General features: G+C 49.7%; 1 protein-coding gene across 47 annotated transcripts in view; it reads right to left on the bottom strand.

Moving 5' to 3' along the window:
• The window catches only part of CLASP2 (cytoplasmic linker associated protein 2), a 175,354-nt gene that overhangs the window by 75,915 nt on the left and 77,290 nt on the right, over positions 1-22,149 (bottom strand). For 41 of the 47 annotated variants that reach the window (XM_029048859.2, XM_029048857.2, XM_029048858.2 and 38 more), the window contains 2 exons: positions 21,193-21,339; positions 720-799 (listed from right to left, as the gene is read on the bottom strand). In XM_029048859.2, the coding sequence (XP_028904692.1) occupies positions 720-799; positions 21,193-21,339 (227 nt within the window). Of the gene's footprint in view, positions 1-719; positions 800-21,192; positions 21,340-21,747; positions 21,935-22,149 lie in introns of those variants that run through there. The other 6 variants (XM_029048883.2, XM_029048884.2, XM_029048886.2 and 3 more) reach the window with 4 other exon arrangements.

The raw sequence follows: 22,149 nt of genomic DNA on the forward strand, positions 1-22,149 counted from the left end.
GGAGGGTGCTGGACGGGACGGGGAGGAAGGACTGACACATCAGCGGGTCACAGCTTCCGACTGGAACCGTGCCCCAATTCACGCCCTCCCCGGCAGGCAAAGGGGCTGAGGTATGAGGTGCGGTGGGAGCACCCCCCACTTCGAGAGAATCTTTCCCATTCTGCACTCACTTCCCCATCGGAAGGGAGAAAAAGATGGAAGTCGCTGAGGCTGGCCAATCCCCTCTGTGACTCCGAGGAAACGGGTCGGGGGAAAAACAAATCAACGAATCACCGCCTCGTGCCCAGGAGTCCTGCGCTATGTTGGCAGGGGCACGAGGGGACCAGGCAAGGGTCATTCACCATCTCCCTCTCCTCCCCCAGTAATGACAATAAATACCACAATTACGAATTAAGCACTTATTACATACCACGCACAGTTCTAAAATGCCGGGGAAGAGAAAACGCGCTTTTTGGTGGTATTTCATTCATTCAATCGTATTTATTGAGCGCTTACTGTGTGCAAAGCCCCGTACTAAGCGCTTGGGAGAGGACAATAGGATAGAGGTGGTAGCAGTGTTCCCAATCCAGGTCGAGCTTGCGCTCTAGAGGGCTGTAACACTGCACAAATTCTGGGGCATTTAAAATTAGCTAAATTAGGAGACAGAGGCAAATATTTCCAGCTCAAAGCCAATGCAACACGAGTCCAGAAACAGACAGGGTTTTTTTGAAATGTCCTACCTGTACAGAAGGGACATCTGTAAATGCCTTTATAAAATCATCTTCATCAACAGCGCCGGCGCCTCCTTCCTTAGATGCACCTGGAAAAGGAAAAGGGGGGAGGGTCGGTTTTTAATCGGGCACCCAGCGAAACCGTCACCTCCTGCTGGCAGCGACAGGAAGAGAGCTACATAATCGCTTCAGGATCCCCCGGATAAAGACAAAATCACCGTGACTCAGGTTTTAGGCCACACCATTCTATTACAACGTGGTCCGAATGCTCAGAACTTGGAACTGGCCTTCGGCAATTCGTTTACATCAAATCGGCTACGCGAAGCCACTCCTTTCCTGTAAAGCCACGGTCCGCTTCGCTACTGAATGCGCCAAGGTGATTTCACACACCTTATAAGTCAAAATGGTGGCTTGCTCATGATGAGTTCTTAGCAATAAAAATGACAAGGATAATAATTATGGTATTTGTTAAGCGCTTACTCTATGCCTGGCACTGTGCTAAGCACCGAGTACATAGAAGGTAATCGGGTTGGACCCACATGGGGTTCACAGTCTTAATCACCGTTTCACAGGTGAGGTAACTGAGGTACAGCGAAATTAAGTGACTTATCCAAGGTCACACAACAGAGTGTTTCTGTATTACTACTACTAATATTGTGGTATTTGTTAAGCGCTTACTAGGTGCCACGCACTGTTACTAAGGGTGGGAACGGACACACGACAATCAGATTCCCATGGGGGGCTTTAGGTTTGAATAGGGGGAAGAACAAGCACTGAATCCCCATTTGGCAGACGAGGGGACTGAGGCACAGAGGTGTTAAGTGACTTGCCCAGGGTGACACGGCAGACCGGCGGCAGAGCCTGGAATAGAACCCAGGTCCTCTGACGCACAGGCCCGTGCTCTCTCCACTAGGCCACGCTGCTTCCCGCAAAGGGACAATATACTGTGATTTTTTTTTTTTTTTTAAACAGTTGGGTGTAAAAGGCGAAGCCCGCTGGCCAAGTCCAGCTTGTTAGAGGTTCTAATCCTGCAGGACATGGTGACTGGAAGGAAGGAATGGGGCTAAACCCGAAAGAGGATTAGTCACGGGCTGAAGAAAAGTGGTGTTGATGGTGGGGTGGAGGAGAGGGGCTCAACCTGGCTGGCAGAGAGCATCAGTCAGGTGGGGCGTGTGAACGCGTGCGTGTTCAGACACGCGGGTACGGAGAAACACGGGGCCCAAACTCTGCCCCGCCAATCTCTCGGGCTCCCCTTGGTGACTCCCTCTCTCCACGTCGCTTTCGCTCGAAACTTTTCGTCTTTCGCCTCGCCGGCTCTCTCCAGAGGCCCTTTTTTGGTTCCCTCTCTGTAGGAAGTTGAAGGGAAAGAGATCTGGTGCCACAACAGTCAAGCCCCCTGTGGACGACCCTTATTCCTTTCGCCCGTTACGGGGCCCCGCCGACTCGAGCGCGTCGGCTTAGGCCGGGTGGATTCTGACCAGTTTCTGAAGGTGGGGCGGTCTGGGTATCTAAGTAGGGGATCGACAAGTCGGTAGCAGATGCCTAGGAGTGCACGTGTTGGGAGGCAGGCCAAGACGGAGCCGCCGTGGCGCTGCCGGAGAATGACGTGGCGAAACGGGGGAGAGGAAGGGAGAAGTGGGGCGGGGGGTGGGGGGAAAGCGGGGCACATTTTCAACAGCAAAATTCCGTCCCACAGAATAATCTCGGCTCCTCTGCCTTACGACGGACGTGGCCCAGCACTGTGGAGCACTGTGACTTTGAGGACTTTCTCTCCCGGCTAAATGACCTACATTTCCCGCCTCTGGCCTCATCTCTAAAACGCAACCCTGCTGTAAATCCCAACACATCCAATTCAACAGCCATGAAAGGTCAGAAATCCTTGAAAAACCTCATCTTGAACCACATTATTCCCGTTGGTTTTGCATCAAAATGGAGGGATTTCAAGGAAGGTGGTAGCGGATAGCAATTCTTCCGTTTAGAAAACAGAGACTGCCGGTTTAATATCAGTCATTAACGGTAGGAACAAAAACAGGAGAGGATCTGGGAACAAGAAACATTATCTGAAAAACAAGCATCTCCTCACGAATCCACAGTGGCCCCTAATGCTGCTCAGAAACTGAAAGGCTTCAGGGTTCTTCCCTCAACTGGCTCAATTCTTCTTCAACTGACTCAACTCTACGCAACTGGGCAACTGGTTCCCTCGCTTGACTCTTTCCCTTGCTCAGCTCTCAGCTGGTGCTCTCCGCTCCCCCCGTGACGCACAGAGTCCCTCGATGCATATAGCAGTGTGGCTCAGTGGAAAGAGACCGGGCCTGGGAGTCAGAGGTCAAGGGTTCGGATCCCGGCTCTGCCACTTTTCAGCTCTGTGACTGTGGGCAAGTCACTTCACTTCTCTGCGCCTCAGTTACCTCGTCTGGAAAATGGGGATTAACTGCGAGCCTCATGTGGGACAACCTGATTACCCTGTATATCTACCCCAGTGCTTAGAACAGTGCTCTGCACATAGTGAGCGCTTAACAAATACCAACATTATTATTATTATTATATCACAGGTAGAAGCAGCGTTGCCAAATGGACAGAGCACGGGCCTGGAAGTCAGAAGGTCCCGGGTTCCAATCCCAGCTCTGTCGCTTGTTTGCTGCGTGATCCTGGGCAAGGCTCTTGCCTTCTCTGGTCCTCGGTTACCTCACCTGTAAAACGGGGATTACGACTGTGAGTCCCACGTGGGACACGGACTGTGTCGAACCTTATCATCTTGTACCTACGCCAGCGCTTAGTACAGTGCCTGGCACATAGTAAGGGCTTAGCAAATACCATTAAAAAAAGGCCTTATACGAGAGGGAGTTCTCACATGACATCCGAGGGGCACGTCACCCCGAAGGTCGGCCAACAGCTACGAAATATAAAGCCTCCCCCAAACTTCCAATATCAAAATGCAACTGGCCTCTTTCTTTGACCACCGGGAACACTGGCCTGCTAAATGGTTTCCAGCTCGGCGGCCCAAATTTCTTGGGGCCGCCGTCTCCTGGTAACCGTAGCGACTTCGACAGGCCAACGGAACCGGCCAGAACCAGTCCTTCGTGTGGCCCCGCCCAAGGCGAGGAGTCCAGAGGCCGCCCTGGAGTCTCGCTTCAGAATGGCCAACGGGGGCTAAGACAGGTGGGCTGTCGAGCGCTCGGTACAGTGCTCTGCACATAGTAAGGCCTCAATAAACACTGGTGATTGATTTCTGCAGGCCTGGCAGCAACCTATGATGTAACACCGATAGTAAAGAAGCATACGCAACTGGGGTACGATGGGGAGTTGGCAGCACAGGCAGAAATTGTGCAATCCCTTTTCTCTTTCCTGCCGAGGGGCAGGAAGCTGCCAATTCCAAACAGTTGCCTCCCTCCTCCTCCTCCTCCTCCTCCTCCTCCTCCTCCTCCTCCCATGGCCACCTGCTTGGCTTTGTTGGACATCTTAGGAAATCTAGCCCGGTGAACCCGTGTCCCTTTTAAGTTCCCCGGCACCAGGGACTCCCTGCCTACCACATCTTACCTTCCAGCTGAGGGCCAGCAAAAGTGTTCTCTCTTCAACTTGAATCAAGACTCACACCTCACATATTTTTTAAAAATCTGTTGAATGTGTCAGCCTGGTTTGCAAACTGACTGCTGGCACTCACCCTATCCCCTCCCCAAAATAGAAAGAGAGGGAAAGATAAATGGAATTGAATGTTTTTCTCCTCTTCCCACCCTCCCCTCTTTCCCCTTCCTCTTTTATCCCTCCTCTAGACTGTAAGCGCGGCTCTAGGCTGTAAACTTTTTATGGACATCCAATGTGCCTATTTATTGTTATATTCTCTCCCAAACACTCCGCACAGTAGTCTGCGCACAGTAGGCGCTCAATAAATATATTTGAATGAACTAATTGTTTTTATGGTACCTGTTAAACGCTTTCTATATGCCGGGCACTGTACCAAGTGCCGGGGCAGATACACAGTCCCTGTCCCACTTGGGGCTCATAGTCTTCATCCCCATTTTACAGATGACGTAAATGAGACACAGAGAAGTTAAGTGACTTGCCCAAGGCCACCCAGCAGACAAGTGGCAAAGCTGGGACTAGAACCCAGGTCCTCCTGACTCCCGGGCCTGTGTCCTTACTCACTAGGTCACGCTGTTTCATAATCACCCCTTCCACGGTGAAGCAACGTTCAAGTAAATTTCATTTGTTCCATTCACATGGATCGGCTCTTACACACCGACGGCTCAAAGGTTTCATTTCTGTTTGGCACTTCTGCGAGAAAAGGTTGCTGATCTCCACCTTAGGCTAATCACGGGGGCTGAGGAAGATTTCTCTATGACGTTCACGCTGTTATCGCTTCATCTTTCCTTACGCATGTGGGACGTGCTAGGCTGGGCATCAAAAATCTAAGATCTCTGGTGTGGTTAGAAACGGTCTAATGACTGGTCAACGTGATCAGAGATGGCATCATGACTGGCGATGGTGAAGTACAGCGGAGGACCCGGTTGGTGAGTGGGTGAGGGGGTGCAGAGCTGAGGGGCGGAACAGAAAGTGGGGGGGCTGCAGGATCATCAGGAATACCAACGCGGGGAGGAAAAGTCAGTCAAAGGAATTTATTGAGCACTTCTTATGCGCAGAGTACCATACTAAGTGCTTGGGAGAGCACAACACGACACTGTAACAGACACATTCCCTGCCCACAGGGGGATGAGAAAGGCCTCAAAATCACTCAGAAAATCGGAGGTGGAACCAGGGGTAGAGGGTGGTAGAGGCAAAGGATTAGACTTCAGTGGCAAAAAGGATGAGGAACGGAAGAGGTGGGATGGGGACAAGTAGAAAGCCAACCTTTCCCCCTTTCCCAGGAAGTCTGGGGGACCAGTGCCTGACACAGTGCCTGGAAACTCTTAAATATCATGGGGGGCGAAAAGAATGAGGCCTCAGAAAAGAGCAACAGGAAAGCCAGTATTGCGTATTTCCAAACCTCAACTACTAATGTGGAAAAATCCTAAACTACTACAACTGATGGTGTGTAAAATTCTAAATTACTACGACAAGGGTTGTAAAATTCTAATCTATGACTATGACTACTACTACTACTAGCGTGGTGAAATACTAAACTATGACTAAAATGCAAAAATTGGCTTCTGGTGGAAGTTCATTTTATGATAATAATAATAACGTTGGTATCTGTTAAGCGCTTACTATGTGCCGAGCACCGTTCTAAGCGCTGGGGTAGACACAGGGGAATCGGGTTGTCCCACGAGGGGCTCACGGTCTTAATCCCCATTTTACAGATGAGGTAACCGAGGCACCGAGAAGTTAAGCGACTTGCCCAAAGTCACACAGCTGACAAGTGGCCGGGCCGGCATTCGAACCCATGACCGCTGACTCCAAAGCCCGGGCTCTTTCCACTGAGCCACGCTGCTTCAACACATCCTGGGGAGGAGATCAAGAAGAGCCAAGCGGGGAGGCAAAGAAACGAGAACAAGACTCAGGAGGTATCAGAGGGCCCTAATAGGGAGCAGTGAGGACAGATGTTTTCCAGAAAAGACACGTACAAGATATAAAAGTTTGAGATACGACGGCATCGTCAACAAAAGGCAACATCTAGGTTAAAGCTGCTGCGTTACCTATATACATCTAGCGTCGTATTTTAAAACACTATCAACAGGGCACGCATTAAACACATTCTGACCCTAGGGCGTAGTAGCATTCTACAGTTCCCATTCTAATCCTGACTCCACCACTCCTCTGAGCCCCAATTCACTGAACTGCAAAACGGGGATTCAATACCTGTTCTCCCTCCTACTTAGCCTGTGAGCCCCGTGGGGGACGGGGAGAGGATCTGGCCTGAATCACTGTTATCTGCTCCAGAACTTAGAACTGCAGCGAGGCGGAGTGGAAAGAGCAAGGGCCTGGGGGTCAGAGGACCTGGGTTCTAATCCCGGATCCGCTTCGTACCCGCTGTGTGACTTCGGACAAGTCACTTCTCTGTGCCTCAGTTCCCTCATCTGTAAAACGGGAATTGAGGCTGTGAGGCCCACGTGGGACCTGATGATCTTGAATCTACCTCAGGGCTTAGTACAGTGCTTGGCACATAACACTTAAATAGCACAATTATGATTATGAATATTATTGACACACAGTAAATACACAACAATACCATAAAAAAACAAAACACCGGTTTTATGGTCCACATAGAAATTTTAAATGCGATCGCTTACATCACATTTGGAGACTCTTTATGTGCTTTCAAATGGGACAGAGAGTAAATAAATCCTAAAGATTAACTGATGCTTGGGTGATGGGATTTGTGCTGGGGCGTTCCACATTTTAGTACGCTCGCTGTTGCTGTAAAGTGTGATTTCACTGCAGGCTTTGAAAAGAGCGTTGCTCAGGATTTAGGGGAATGTCACCCGAAAATGTCCACTTCTTTGCTCCTTGTGGGCAGGGAGTGAGGCTGCTTATTGCTAAATTGTGCTCTCTCAAGTGCTTAGTACAGTGCTCTGCACACACGAAGAGCTCAATAAATACGAGAATGAACGAATGGTTACCGTGAACTATAAAAGTGGAAGTCTCAACCCGTGAGACAGCGCGTGCCATCGGGAGAGGACAAAACTATGAGCGCAAACTTTCTCAACAGGCGACTTGGCAAATATGCAGCCCCCCGCATCAGAGAACTGGATGCGATCTGGAATTAGAGTCGAAGGAGAGTAACGTGACAACTGTATTTATTATTTGCCGTGTGAAGAGCAGGGTCCTAAGCGCTTGGGAGAGTATAATCTAATGGAGTTGGCAGACATATTCCCTGCCCACCATGGGCTTACAGTCTATGAGGGAGGCAGACATTAATAGAAACTACAGATCTGTCTAGAGTCTACAGTCTATTAAAACACCTCAGCTGTGTTTACTATGTTGGGGGTTCCTGTGTACCCAATGCCTAATAATAAATAAAAATAATTATGGTGTTTGTTAAGCGCTTACTGTGTGCCAGGCACTTCACTAAGCACTGGGGTGGGGGCAAGCTAATTGGGTTGGACACATCCCCTGTCCCACGTGGGGCTCACAGTCTCAATCCTCATTTTACAGATGAGGTAACTGAGGCACAGAGAAGTGAAGCGACTCGCCCAAGGTCACAGCGGACAAGTGGCAGAGCCAGGATTAGAACCCATGGGCTTCTGACTCCCAGGCCCGTGCTCTATCCACTAGGCCAGGCTCCTTCTACATGCACAGAAGGCAACATGCAGCCTAGAGCCATTACAAAATGAGGGAGTTCCGTAACACGTACTAATATTCAAATTCAGCAGCGCCATCAGGAATGTTATCATGGGATGGCAGGAATGAAGGGAGGGTGTTTAACGAGGTGAAAACGTAAAAGCAAAAAAGAGAAAATCCCCCAGGTAGAATTACCTCTCTCAGATCGGGAACACCTTCTTGAGTCGTTGCCTCAACCCACGTTCAATTTCCCTTCGTTTTAGAAACGTGGCATTAAAATTGGATTTGGGTAAACGGTGACTAAGGGAGACAGAGTCAGAAAAGTAAAGCCTGGACACTCCACGTACTTCCGATGAAGTTACTGATTTAAAGGGAACTTTAATGAGGTTAAAGTTTGTTAATGCTTTCTAAATGATAAAAGTGCACTGGCTATTCTGCGGGGAAGAAATATCTGGTTAAGCGGGAATCGAACGAACTAAAACCGCACTGGACTCATTTATGGCCCATACTGGAATATCTAGGCGATATGAGGGCTGAACAGAATAACGAACTCTTAATGAGAGGAAAAGCAAGTGGCCCGGACAGAATCCCTTACAGTCGGCCCGGCCGAGCTGTGTTTTTGCTCTCGGGGTGCCTCTCTCCTTTCCAACTTTTTAGGATTTTACGGGTGATAGATGTCTCTTTTGGCCAAGGATTAGCGAATTTGTCTGGAGCTGCTCAAAGTGGACCTAGATCAACCTCGGGGATTCCTATGGAGTGAGGAAACACAATCCTCCTTCCATCATAATGATGGAAGTGCTTAGTACGGTGACTGCAAGCTCAACTGTACACTGTAAGCTTGTTTTGGGCAGGGAGTGTGTCCGCTAATATTGTTCTCTCCCAAGCACGAGATGCAGCCTGGCCTAGTGGATAGAACACGGGCCTGGGAGTGGGAAGGAGCTGGGTTCTAATCCTGGCTCTGCCATGTCTTTGCTGTGTGACCTGAGTAAGTCACTTCACTTCTCTGCGCCTCCGTTACCCTCCTCTGTAAAATAGCGAGTCCCCTGTGGGACACAAACGGTGCCCGACCTGATTACTTTGTATCTACTTCAGCGCTTACAACGGTGCCTGGCATTTGGTAAGGGCTTAAGTACCGTTAAAAAAAAAAAAAATGACAAGTCCTGGGCACCAACACCAGGTGACAAAGCCGGCAAGAATGGGCACGAAATACGGAAGGGGTGATTTGGAGGGTCGCCTGTGGGCAGGGAACGTGTCTGCTAACTCTCTTCTATGCTGTAAGCAGGGAATGTGTCTAACGTTATACTCTCCCAAGGACTTAGTGTAGTGCTCTGCACACAGTAAGCGCTCAATAAATACAGTTGAATGACTGAATTCTATTGTCCTCTCCCAAGCTCTTAGTTCAGGGCACTGCACACAGTAAGCGCTCAATAAATACGATTGAATGAACTCTTTTGTCCTCTTCCAAGAGCTCTGCACAGGGCTCTGCACATAGTTAAGTGTTCAGTAAGTACCACTGATTGACTGTGGGGAAAATCCTAGTGCTTGTGTGAAATAGCTAAGCCAACCAAGTCCTAGCCACTGAAATGTGCGGGAGACATCAAATCGATCGTATTTACTGAGCGTTTCCTGTGTGGTGCAGAGCCTTGTACTAAGCACTAGGGAAAGTACAACACGGTAGAGTTGGTTGCCGTGGGGTTGCTTTTTCGGGACCACTAACTGGCTCATCTTTTACTGCACTGGGCTCTGCACAACTAGACCTCGCTGGAAATGGCTGGGCAGCAGGGAGGGAGGGGGGAAGGAAACACAGCCCGAACACATCTACTCTTAAGCCTAGAGACAGATTTCAAAGAGAGGCAGGGTGGCCTAGCGGATAGAGCCCGGGCCCGGGAGGCCGAAGGACCTGGGTTGTAATCCCTGCTCGGCCACTTGTCTGCTGGGTGACCTTGGGCAAATCACTTCACTTCTCTGGGCCTCAGTTACCTCACCTCTAAATGGGGATTGAGACTGTGAGCCCCAGGTGAGACCGTCTGTGTCCAACCCTTGCGATCTACCCCAGCGATTAGTACAGTGACTGTAAAGTCGCCTCTAGACTTTACGCTCGTTGTGGGCAAGGAGCGCGTCTACTCATTCCGCTGTACTGTACTCTCCCAAGTGCTCAGCACAGTGCTCTGCACATGGTAAGCACTCAATAAATACTATAGATTGGCGCATAGTGAGCTCTTAAATACCGGGAAAAGGGGGGGGCAAAGAAAGGCCTAGCCCCTGAAAGCGAAGACCAAACCCTTCCTTATTGCTTCATATTGTGACCAGCACTCTACGCCATGTCTCTATGGCAACTGAGACAGGAAATGCTTAGGAGATGCACTCAGAATAAAAGCAGGCAGAGAAGCGATCAAGATGCCTACAGGGAGGCTAGGAATCTCTGCTGGCTGGAGATACGGAACCAAGTCTCCTCCCTGGGAAGCAAGGCTGCACAATCATTCTTAAAAAATATAGGATTGCAAGGGCGACGGGCCCCTACCCGAATTCTGGTGATTTTCCACACACCAAAATTGATTCGTTTCCAAAACGGGCCAAGACATAAAAGCGGCGGCACCACTGGGAGTCTTGGAAATTACAGGGAGAACCTTTTTTGATATTCACAGGGAGCTTAGGATGTTAATAATAAGTGGTATTTGTTAAGCGCTCATTAGGTGCCAGGGCCTAAGCGCTGGGGCAAATACAAGCTGAACAGGTTGGACACAGTCCACGTCCCACCTGGGGTTCACAGTTACATCACCTAAAATTCCTGGGAGAAGAGGGATTAAGAAAGAAAAAAAAAATCAAAGGAGGAATTACTGTTGTACTCACTAAGCATAATAGTCACTGCTAATGATCAAGCTTCCTGTCGGGCCCTGTGGGCATCTCAACGTGCCCCCGGGGTGGGTACACAGAAGAGAGCAAGCTGTTCGACTTGCAACGGACTGCTGGGGGACCGGCATTTGGCTCTGACGTTACCGAGCTGGGGGCGAGGAGCCGAAGGGGACAGAGAGAAAATAAACCAGAGCACCTCTGGCCGGAGCGAGGGGCCTGACCTTTCTCTGAACCTGCTCCAGAGCCTCTCCGCAGAGCCGGGAAGGTGCCACGATTAGTCGCCAAGGAAACGCCAGCTCGCTCCACACTAGCGAGGAGGATTTTCTGCTCTTTCCGGTCTACACCGGGGTCTGGAAGCTTCCGCCCAATCCTCGCCGCTCCCCTGCTATCGACAATTCAACCCCCACCCCCACACACACACGGCTCCTCTAGCACCAACCTACTCACGGTACCTCAATCCCGGGTCTCCCACCGTCGACTCCTTGGCTCACACTCTCCCCTCCTGCCTCAACTCTCTGCCCTTTCGCGCCCCAAGGACCACCGCTCTTCCCATATTCCAAGTCCTATCTCCTGCAGGAAGCTCGCCCTCTTTCCCCTTCCTGCTCCCTCACTGTTGCACTTCATCCCAACACCCAAGTTCTTAGGGATTCCTACAACCCCAACGGAATTTACACGCAGGTCCCGTGGAAAGGGATCGCGTCTTATCGACTCTGTTGAATTGTAGTCAATCGGTCACTCGTGTTTACTGAGCGCTGACTGTGCGGAGCGCTGTAAAAAGTGCTTGGGTGAGTACGCAAGAACAGTATAATTGACACAATCCCTTCCCATAACGAACTTACAGTCAGTAAAGTCTTGTACTCTCCCGAGCACTTAATACAGTGCTCTGCACAGTAAGTGCTCAATAAAATACCATTGGGTGATTGATTATATTCTGGTTTGTCACCTACCCAGAATTTATTTTACTGTCTGACTTCTGTGTTATATTTTAAGTACCTTGAGGGCAGGGATTGTGTCTCACTCTATTTTACTCTCCCAAGCTCTTAGTACAGTGCTCTCAGTAGAGAAAGCGCTCGATATATCCTATCAAGCCCGAGGACCTGAGTTCCAATCCCGGCTCTGCTGCTTGTCCCCTGGGTGACCTCGGGCAATTCACTTCACTTCCCTAGGCCTCAGTTCCCTCATCTGCAAAACAGGGATTCGATCCCTGTTCTCCCGCCTATTTAGACCGCAAGCCCCAAGCGGGACCTGATTATCTTGCCTCTACCCTTGCGATCCCTCTCTAGATCGTAAACTATGGGCAGGGAAATGTGTCCGGTAATTTTGTTGTACTGTACTCTCCAAGCGCTTAGTACAGTGCTCTGTACATAGTAAGTGCTCAATACCATTGATTGATAGTGCTCAGAATATAGAGAGCGCTTAATAAGTACCACGGTTATTATTATCCACTGGCGCAGGTGTGGCTGGACAAAATAGTCCATCCCATGCATGCCGCGCTACAGGCTGGGTCTGCCTGTTGTTGCTGTCTTCCAAAAGGCTACCGCTCTGTCGCACTGACAATCTGCATTTCTGTCGGTACAACAGTTTATTTTGCCCTTCCCGCTTTTAACGTGTCCCATCTCAGTTCACCACAGGCAGGTGCTTGGGAATTCTGCTCCTTGTGGACTGGGAATGTGTCTAACAACTCTGTTAGAGTGCCCGTTTCCAAGTGCTCACTACAGTGCCCCTCTACACCGCTAAGCTCCTTGTGGACAGGAAACGTGTCTACTAACTCTACCTTACTGCATTACGACAGTGCTCAGCCTTAGAAGAGTGTTTGGCACATAGTAAGCACTTAAATACCATCATCATCATTATTATTATTACCCTCCCAGGCTCTTAGTACAGGGCTCTGTACAGAGCAAGTGCTCAAAAAATACAGGTGAATTCATCCTCCACACGCGTGCCACCCAGCAAAGCTGATCTGCCATGAGCACCAGCTCGGTGCGATAACAACATGGATTCAAATACCAACAGATATAACTACATCCCTCAAATTCAGCAGGACGCCTCTCTAGGGCATCCTTGACAGTAACCTTAAACTCCGAGGAAGGTTCCTTGAAAACCACTGACTGAATGACCGGTGGCCGGGATCGAGCTCAGATATCTGGGCCGCAGGAGAGAAAACCAATATCTACAGTCCATCTTCTGACCCTAAGCCCCACCTCAGGGTCTGAAATAAGATCTGCCTGGGAATCAGAGAAACCTGGGTTCAAATCCCGACTCCGCCACTTGCTCGCTGTGCGACCCTGGGCAAGTCACTTCACTTCTCGGTGCCCGAGTTGCCTCGTTTGTAAAACGGAGGTCACATTCCCGTTCTCGCCTCCTACTTCAATCGTGAGCGCCAGGTGGGGGAGGGACTGTGTCCGAACTGATCCCCTTTTATCTATCTACCCAAATATTTAGCACAGTGCTTGGCACATAATCGATCAATGGAATTTGCTGAGTGCATAATGTGTGCAGAGCACGGTACTAAGTGCTTAGGAGGATATAATACAGCAGAACTGGCAGACACGCTCCCTGCCCAAAGCGAGCTTACAGTCCAGAGATACAATAAGCACTTGAGAAATACAATTATTATTACTATTATCATCTCCATGGCACCCATCTAGTCCTCAATTACGTTATATGCCAGACAGAGTTTAATAAGGAAGGAGGCCATGTCTCCAGAAGCAGAGTTTTTCTGCTGTTTTAAAGATGCTGCCGCTGACAGTGAGAATGAATCTTGTAGTGTGTGAGTGCTACTGAGACTCTCTCGCATGGTGGATCCTTGAAATACGGTAGAAGTAATAACAATAATTACAGTGATAATAGTAATAATATTTGTTAAGCAGAAGCAGCACCCATGGCCTAGCGGTAGGGAATCGGAGGACGTGGGTTCTCATCCCGGCTCCGCCACTTGTCTGTGTGAGCTCCATGTGGGACAACCCGATTACCTTGTATCTATCTCGGCGCGCAGAGCAGTGCTCGGCACATAATAAGCGCTTACCAAATACCATCATTATTATTATCATCTCCTATGTGCCAAGCTCTGAGGTGCAGGGGCGAAATGCAAGATCATCAGGGGAGTCGGAGTTCCTGTCCCGCATGGGGCTCACTGTTTTAAGGGGGAGGAGAACAAAAGAAAATTGGGAGAAAACAGGAGGTCAGACCTCACATGGGGCCAAAGTAATGGGGCCCCCTTCTGACTGCTTATTTTTCAGGGTGACCCCTGCTCAGCCATCGTACGCTCTCAGTTCCTTGAGGGCAGGGACTGTGTTGGTCAATGGTATTGCATTCTCACCAGCGTTCAAGTCGCTGCTCTGCACAGACAGCTCAGTAAATACCGATGGAATGAAGATTTGTTGAAAATATTAGGCTCCGAACTTCGGATTGGAGACACCTAGGCAGGAACCGTAAACAACCGTGCCCTGTTTTAAGAGGTCTCACCCTGTAAGCGTGAGCCGAAGAAAGAAAAAAAGATCGTGAGCCAAAAGCTGATTTCTCTCCTAGAGTACCGCTTGTCAACCTCATGGTAGTCAGTTCTCCTGCAATGCAGGATTACAATCTGGAAGAACCCCATGTTGAGAAGAAAATGGGTTGCCCTACTCGTCCGCTCAACTGTATATATTTTCGTTACCCTATTTATTTTGTTAATGAATTGTACATCGCCTCGATTCTATTTAGTTGCCATTGTTTTTACGAGATGTTCTTCCCCTCGACGCTGTTTAGTGCCATCGTTCTTCTCTGTCCGTCTCCCCCGATTAGACCGTAAGCCCGTCAAACGGCAGGGACCGTCTCTATCTGTTGCCGACTTGTTCATCCCAAGCGCTTAGTACAGTGCTCTGCACATAGTAAGCGCTCAATAAATACTATTGAATGAATGAATGAAAGATCTTCAAAATCTTATTCATTCAATTATACTGAGCGCTTACTGTGTGCAGAGCACTGTACTAAGCGCCTGGGAGAGTACGACACAACGGTAAGCGGACACATTCCCCGCTCACGACGAGCTTACTGTCTAGAAGGGGGAACTTACCATCTAGATTGGGATAGCAACAAATAATAACGATATCCTCCGGCCCTCACAAGGCTCTCGGCTTAAGAACACCAAGCGACCAGCTAAACCGCGCCTTGGAAAAAGTCACTGCGCCCCAAACGCACGCTTTCTTCCACAGGCTGCCAGTCAGAGCTTCAGCCAAGGTTAAATGTGAGGCCCACTGTTGTTTACGGCTGTAGAGGTGAGGAAAAGGCACAGTCGGGTGCAACGCAGGTATCCCTTGGGGAGACACCGCATCGTGAGTTGGCAGGAACTCCCCTGATAGTTCTTCTTCTGCCGGAAACCTAACCTGTTTTATAACCACATACTGACTTCCGGCCCCTTTGAAAGGGGTGGCTATCCTTTTAACAAGTTTTTGCTGCTGCTGCTGTTCATTTTCGGGTATTTGTTGAGCGCTTATTATGTGTCAGGCACTGTACTAAGTACTGGGGTAGATATAAGCTAATCAGGTTGGACACGGTCCACGTCCCATATGGGGCTACCAGTCTTAATTCCCATTTTACAGATGAGGTAAGAGGCACAGAAGTGAAGTGACTTGCCCAAGGTCACATAGCAAAAGAGCAGAGCTGGAATTAGAACCCAGGTCTTCCTGACTCCCAGACCTGTGCTTTATTCACTAGGTCATCACAGTGCTTCTCAGGAGCAGAAACCTACAAATGATAGGAAGCCCATTTCCCAGTTAACAATATTTCATGTCACCTGCATGTCATTTAGCCTGTGAGCCCGTCGTTGGGCAGGGATTTTCTCTCTCTCTGTTGCCGAACTGTACATTCCAAGCGCTTAGTACACTACTCTGCACATAGAAAGCGCTCAATAAATACGACTCAATGAATGAATCAATGGTTTAGTCAAAAAATCAATCGGTGGGGTGTACTGAAGCAGTGTGGCTCTGTGGAAAGAGCCCGGGCTTGGGAGTCAGAGGTCATGGGTTCGAATCCCGGCTCTGCCACTTGTCAGCTGTGGGACTGTGGGCAAGTCCCTTCACTTCTCTGGGCCTCGGTTACCTCATCTGTAAAATGGGGGTGAAGACTGTCAGCCTCACGTGGGACAAGCTGATTCCCCTGTATCTACCCCAGCGCTTAGAACAGTGCTCTGCACATAGTAAGAGCTTAACAAAGACCATTACTGCTGAGCACTTACTATGTGCTGAGCACTGTACTAGGTGCTTGGGAGAGTACAATAGGACAGAGTTGGCAGACACGTTTCCTGCCCACAGTGTGCTTACAGTCGGGTGATGAGCCAAAATGCCAAATAATTCAATATCGTCCATGCTATTTCATATGGTCATATCAATTCTTCCTAACGATGAGAACGCACCCAACTAAAGACCGTTCAAAAACATCTCATTGACGGTGGCTCGATCTCCTCTCCAACCGAAGGTATTTACCAGCACTGCTAAAAAGAATCGCGTCGTACGACGCGTTCCGTCATTTTCCGAGTCCCCGTGAGACGGGCTCATTTTGCCTTCCGAGGGGCTTTTAGAAGTTAGCTACTCTCCCCCTTTCCTGTTGAGTTACGGATCGTCTCTGTTGCCAGACTGTACTTTCCGAGCGCTTAGTACAGGGCTCTGCACCCAGTAAGCGCTCAATGAATACGACCGAATGAATGAGCTACACGAAGTGAGCCCCAACCCAACTCCCGTGAGTGGCCCGCCCTCTCCTCCGGCCCTACTGCCAACCCCACCGTGGCCTCCACGGTTCCCCATCCCACTCGACCTTCCTCCCCCCTCAGTGGCCGCAGGCGCCATTGCGGGCACAGAGGACGTGGCGACGGCAGGGTAACGCTCGGCAGAGGAAGCGTGACCCCGTCCCGCACCTGGATCTCCTCCTACCCGCCTTAACCACCGACCGCTGCCTCCGGACCGTGGGGACGGTGTGCCACAAGCCGGGGGAAGTGGAGGCAGAAGGGAGGGAAGCGGAGAAGGGAGACGAGATGGGAGAAGGCAGCAAGGGAGAAAAAGGCTGCAAAGCAGGGAGAACGGGGCTGGGGTAAGAGAAAGCCCACAGGTAACGATAATAAATAACGATAATAATATTAACCGTGGTAACCGTTAAGTGCCAGGGACCGTACTGAGCCCCGAGGTGGATACAAATAAATCAGGTCGGACACGGTCCCTGCCTCCCGTGGGGCTCACAGTCTTATGAGGGAACTGAAGCACAGAGGTAAGTGGCGGGGCCGGGATTAGAACCCAGGTCCTTCAGACTCCCATCTATCCGTTAGGCCCCGCTCCTGCGTCTTTCCAACAGCTGCCTCATCTAATCCTCCCCGCCGCCCACACCAACCGGTGACTGTTCGCACCGCCGGGCCCAGAGAGGCCACGGCACCGGCGGCGGCCATATGGCGCCGAGTGGCTTAGGGGACAGAGCACGGGCCTGGTAGTCAGTAGGTCCTGGGTTCCGATCCCAGCTCTGCCACAGTCCTACTGTGTGACCTTGGGCAAGTCACTTTACTTATCTGGGCCCCAGTTACCTCAGCTGTAAAATGGGGATTAAGAGTGTGAGCCCCACGTGGGACAGGGACGGTCCTGTGCCTGTACACACCCCAGCACTTAGAACAGTGTCTGACACAGTGTAAGCACATAAATACCACTGATAATAATGATCATAACAATAAATACCATTGACTGACTGACTCATCTCTACCACCGCATCTCTGTTGTCCGATTTCAACAGGGCCATTTCCAGGCAAAACTTCAAAGCCATTTAAACCAACTGACCCAGGCTCAGGAGTCAAGCACCTGGACTCTAGTTTAGGACAGTCTTATGGAAGAGAACACTGGCAACTGGCCTGGTACTAGAGCCTGAAAAATGCTCTTAGCAAAGTGCTCTGCAAGTAGTCCCCAGGCAGTGAATTCAAACTCCTCCTCAGGTCTTTCGAGTAGACCAGCGCTTGTCTCCAAGGGAGGTTTTGCTTCATCTATCCAAAATTATGAAGGAAAGAAGCTCGCTTGGCAGATCAGCAGATAAAACTATCGAGTCAATAGAGGTGAAACAGAATTAAAGAAGGAAGGGAAGCCTTCAGCAGGCAGGAATGACTTTATTAAAACCCCTGTGCCTCCCTCTCTGGGGAGAGGCACTTCGATCTTCTAAAGGCAATAAGCAAGTATAACTCTTGCAACTGGCAAGACAATTTTGCCTTTTGACTGAACATGCAGCCTCCTTGGTGAAGTAACAAGGAAACTGCATTCTTTGAGGGGTGACTTTTTTAGCTTTATTAAAAAACAACTAGTATTTTTTTAATACTTACTTTGTGCCAGGCACCGTACTAAAGTTCTGGGGTAGATACAAGCTAATCAAGTTGGACACAGTCCCTCTTTGATGTAGGGTTCACGGTCTTAATCCCCATTTTCCGAACGAGGGAACGGAGGCCCGGGGAAGTGAAGTGACGGGCCCGAGGTCACACAGCAGACAAGCGGTGGAGCGGGGATTAGAACCCGGGTCCTTTGGACTCCCAGGCCCGGGCTCTATCCACTAGCCCACGCCGCTTCCTCTGGGACCCGCGGTGGCTTATTAACTACAGGTAAATGAAGCAATACTGGAAGAAAGACTAGAGGGGAGACCAACCAGTCTGCCGGCGAAAACACAAGAGTTTTCTGAAGCATCCCGTGATTCCAGATTGCTCCCGGGTCATCAGTGCCTCTCATTGGCTGACAGTAAGGAACTGCTACCTGCAATTAATTTTCAAACGGATCGGAAGATAAATTTTCCCGAGAGGAATGCCAGCCAAGGAGGGCATCAGCTTCACGAGCACCCAAAAGCAGCCTCTCTGGCGACGAGATATTTTCTTAGATAGAAAAAAGGACAATCGACGGACCTAACTGAGGTCTGGCAACGGTAAGAAACAAGCAGAGGGCCAAGACGGCCTCTCGACCACCAGCCGAAGAACTCTAGCTCTGGACAATTACCCGGGAGGCACGGAAGCTCTGAAGTGATCAGGATATCTCTTCTAGGTCCAGTCAATCGACTGTACTTATCGAGCGCTTACTCCGTGCAGAGCACTGCACTGAGCGCTTTGGAGGATACAACGCAACAGAGTTGGAAGAAACATTTCCTGGGATTTTAGGCCCAGTAAAAGTGATGGAAAAACGAGGTTTCACACCAAGAGTTATAGTGTGTTGTATACTGCCGCAAGATTTTATTGACATCGCTAGTAAATTTCTAACACAAATTCAAACCCCTTTCTTGTGGGTTTAAAGGTAATTAATACCAAAACACTCCAATTAGGCTAGCATCACATTAAAAGCTTACATCAAAAATAGTACAGGGCTTTCCATTCAAGTGAAGACTCATGAAAAATCAAAATGAACTGAACTTGGTGACAGATAGTTTTGTACAAGGACTGCAAAATTGTGGCTGCACTGACAATTCTGGCTGCAGTTAGAACATTTCAGACTGTCTAACGAAGAGTACCGTCTCAAGACAGACACAAACGATATTATGTGAATTAAGAACGCTATAGGAAAACACAAGACGATGCTAGGCAATGTTAAAGAATGGTATGGGATTGTTATTCATCTCTCTAGTTGAAACGCTGAGAAGAACAGAAGATTCTCCCTGCGATAATGCTGCTGTAGCAAGGGAATTTAGAGGCTTTCATTGCATGGCAATGAAAGGAGTGATAAATTACCAAAAAGCTGGGCTCAGGCAATATGGCATTCCAAAGGTTCGATATTTCATTAAAAACGTTTTAAAAGGGCACTTCAGCTTTCAATTACACTGTTCAAATGAAAATCTTGCTCAAAGAGAAGGTAGGTCAAAAATAAAAATAATTTCTATAAAAGACATCGGTTAAAGCCGCACAAAATATTTACACGAGACCGGCTGTCTGGCGAAAAAAATGCTGTCTTCACCAAACAGAACCCAACCCACAATTCCCATTTCACTGGAGAGATGATCCTCTAGTTCAAAGACGGGAAGCCAATACATCAAATGATTATACGGGTTGTACGGGGAAACCGTACGTACCCCGCAAGAATAAAAAATCTGGCAGTCTTCACCCACCAAATATTTCTTATTCTCATGTCACATTTCATCACGTCTCCAGTAGAAGCTCAGATCTCAACTGAAATGGATTCTGTCTCCGTGTGGTCCAAAAATCGATTTCTTCCCCCATTACTGCATACGGTCTCGTTCGGCAGAATACGCTTATGTGCTATATGCAGCAAAATCTCAACAGGAGTTCAATAAGATGTTAATCTCCGATCATTTTCCTTAGGTTTCGCCTGACTGAGGCCTACACCTAAGAGACGCGATTCTTCCTTGTCTACCCGCCAGCCTCTAGTGCTGTGACCAAAGCTTTAGGGAGCAAGACTTTGAATCGTTCTTAGAAGAAGGCCTCGCATTCCATTCCTTTAACAAACATCTCTGCCACAACTGAGAATAACGAAGAAAAATAACCGGGAAGCAGCGTGGCCTCGTGGACACAGCATGGGCTTGGGAGTCAGAAGGCCCGGTGTTCTAATCCCGGCCCCGCCACCGGTTCGCTGCGTGGCCTCAGGCAAGTCACTTGACTTCCCCGGGCCTCAGTTTCCTCATCCGGAAAATGGGGGAGAAGCCCGTGAGCCCCATGGAGTGGGAGCATTTCTGTCTTGTCAACGCTGCCCCGGAACACCAACAACTAACCCAGAAAATGCAACGGAGGAAAGGATAGGGCCTAACAAATTCCCGATCTCCTTGCTCTAACCAGTAATAGTCTAATATCCATCAAACAACTCTTAGTGTGTGACCTTGGGCAAGCCACTTAGCTTCTCTGTGCCTCAGTTACCTCATCTGTAAAATGGAGACTAAGTCTGTGAGCCCCACGTGGGACAACCTGACTACCTTCTATCTATCCCAGAGCTTAGAGCAGTGCTTGGCACAGAGTAAGGGCTTAACAAATACCATCATTATTCTTCTTCTTCTTCTTCTGTGGCACACGGACTACGTTCATCCTGATTTGCCTGTAGCTTCTCTGCCGCTTACTTCAGGGCCAGGCACACAGTAAGCACTTAAATACCATAAAAAGATTAAAATAATGACCGGAAGGCCCAAGAGAGTTCCCAAAATCTACCCAAGTGGAACTCCTGTTCTATTTTTACCCGGGCGCGCTTATTTCGGGAATAAACTCGGATCCGAGAGCAGGAGCTACTTTACGTGCCCTCACAGGGAGGGCATTAGCATTCTCCAGTCTTTTCGTCCTTTTCAAAACCGCGGGGCCTTTTAGCATTCCTTGCAACACTCCTCTGGGGTTTCCGATCTGCAGTCGTGCTGCAGTTATGAATTAAACATCTTTCCCCCAAAGTTCCCGCGGCAGACCGGGTCGGGGTCAGCGAAAACGAGGCCAGAAAGAGATCTCCGTTACCTCCGACCTTCGGTCCTCCCGCTGAACCGGGCTTCCTGGCGCTGTTGACCGGGTTTCCGGGTTTTTTCGGAGCGGGGACCTTGAAGGCTGAAGCGGCGGAAGATGGCTTGTTCCCGTCCACGGACTCCTCATCGTCAAAGCTTTTATCTGCAACGAGACGTTGGAAATGGGGGTCTGAGAACGGAACTGGGCTGCGGTCTCCCGGGAGGTCCACGGATCGACGAGTAAAAACCGGCGGTCGTCACTCTCCTCCCGGGCCCGGCCTGGCAGATGGTCCACCCCCAAAAATTGACATAAAGCTCCTCTCGACATAGCAGGCGTTGACACCCTGTTGGCCTGGTTACACAGAGATCATTTTCTACCATCTAACTCAACGTCGCCCGGGAGAGACATTACAGGGAACGGGCCTCCCCTCCGCACGGGAAACAGAAATCGACCGTTAAGTCACCAGTCGCCGGCTGGCGGAGAGGTGCCCCTTCTCGGTCGGCATTTTCCTGCCAGACCACCTCCCCGCCCTCCCTGTCTCGTTCCCGTCGCCCGGGCTCTGCAACTTACAATCGCAGATCCGCTTGCAAATCAGCCGCCTCATTCCTCCGAAAGCTCTCGGGGCCCCCTCACGCTACGATGCTCTCCGGGGCCCGCATGGCCCCGCGCGCCCGCCGCGATGCTAATCCGGGATCCCGCTCAGAAGCGGCAGAAACCACCGCGGATCCGCCACGGCGGTTTGTGCCGGCATCTTGCTTTCTCTTCCCTGCACTAGATGCTGGGACGACCAATCAGCTACCAGGTGACATCATCATCTTCTGGTGGTCACAGCCCAGAAGCAAGGTGGAGGAAAAAAAAAAAGAATTCTTCCTGCCGATCCATCTAGTCCCACACGCAAGGTCTGATTCCCGTTTTTCATTAGGAATTTGCCGGTGTATTGTGCTCTCACCGGCTAAATGACCGGGGGGTGGC

This window comes from Ornithorhynchus anatinus, chromosome 21 (assembly GCF_004115215.2).
Source record: "Ornithorhynchus anatinus isolate Pmale09 chromosome 21, mOrnAna1.pri.v4, whole genome shotgun sequence".
Taxonomy (NCBI): domain Eukaryota; kingdom Metazoa; phylum Chordata; class Mammalia; order Monotremata; family Ornithorhynchidae; genus Ornithorhynchus; species Ornithorhynchus anatinus.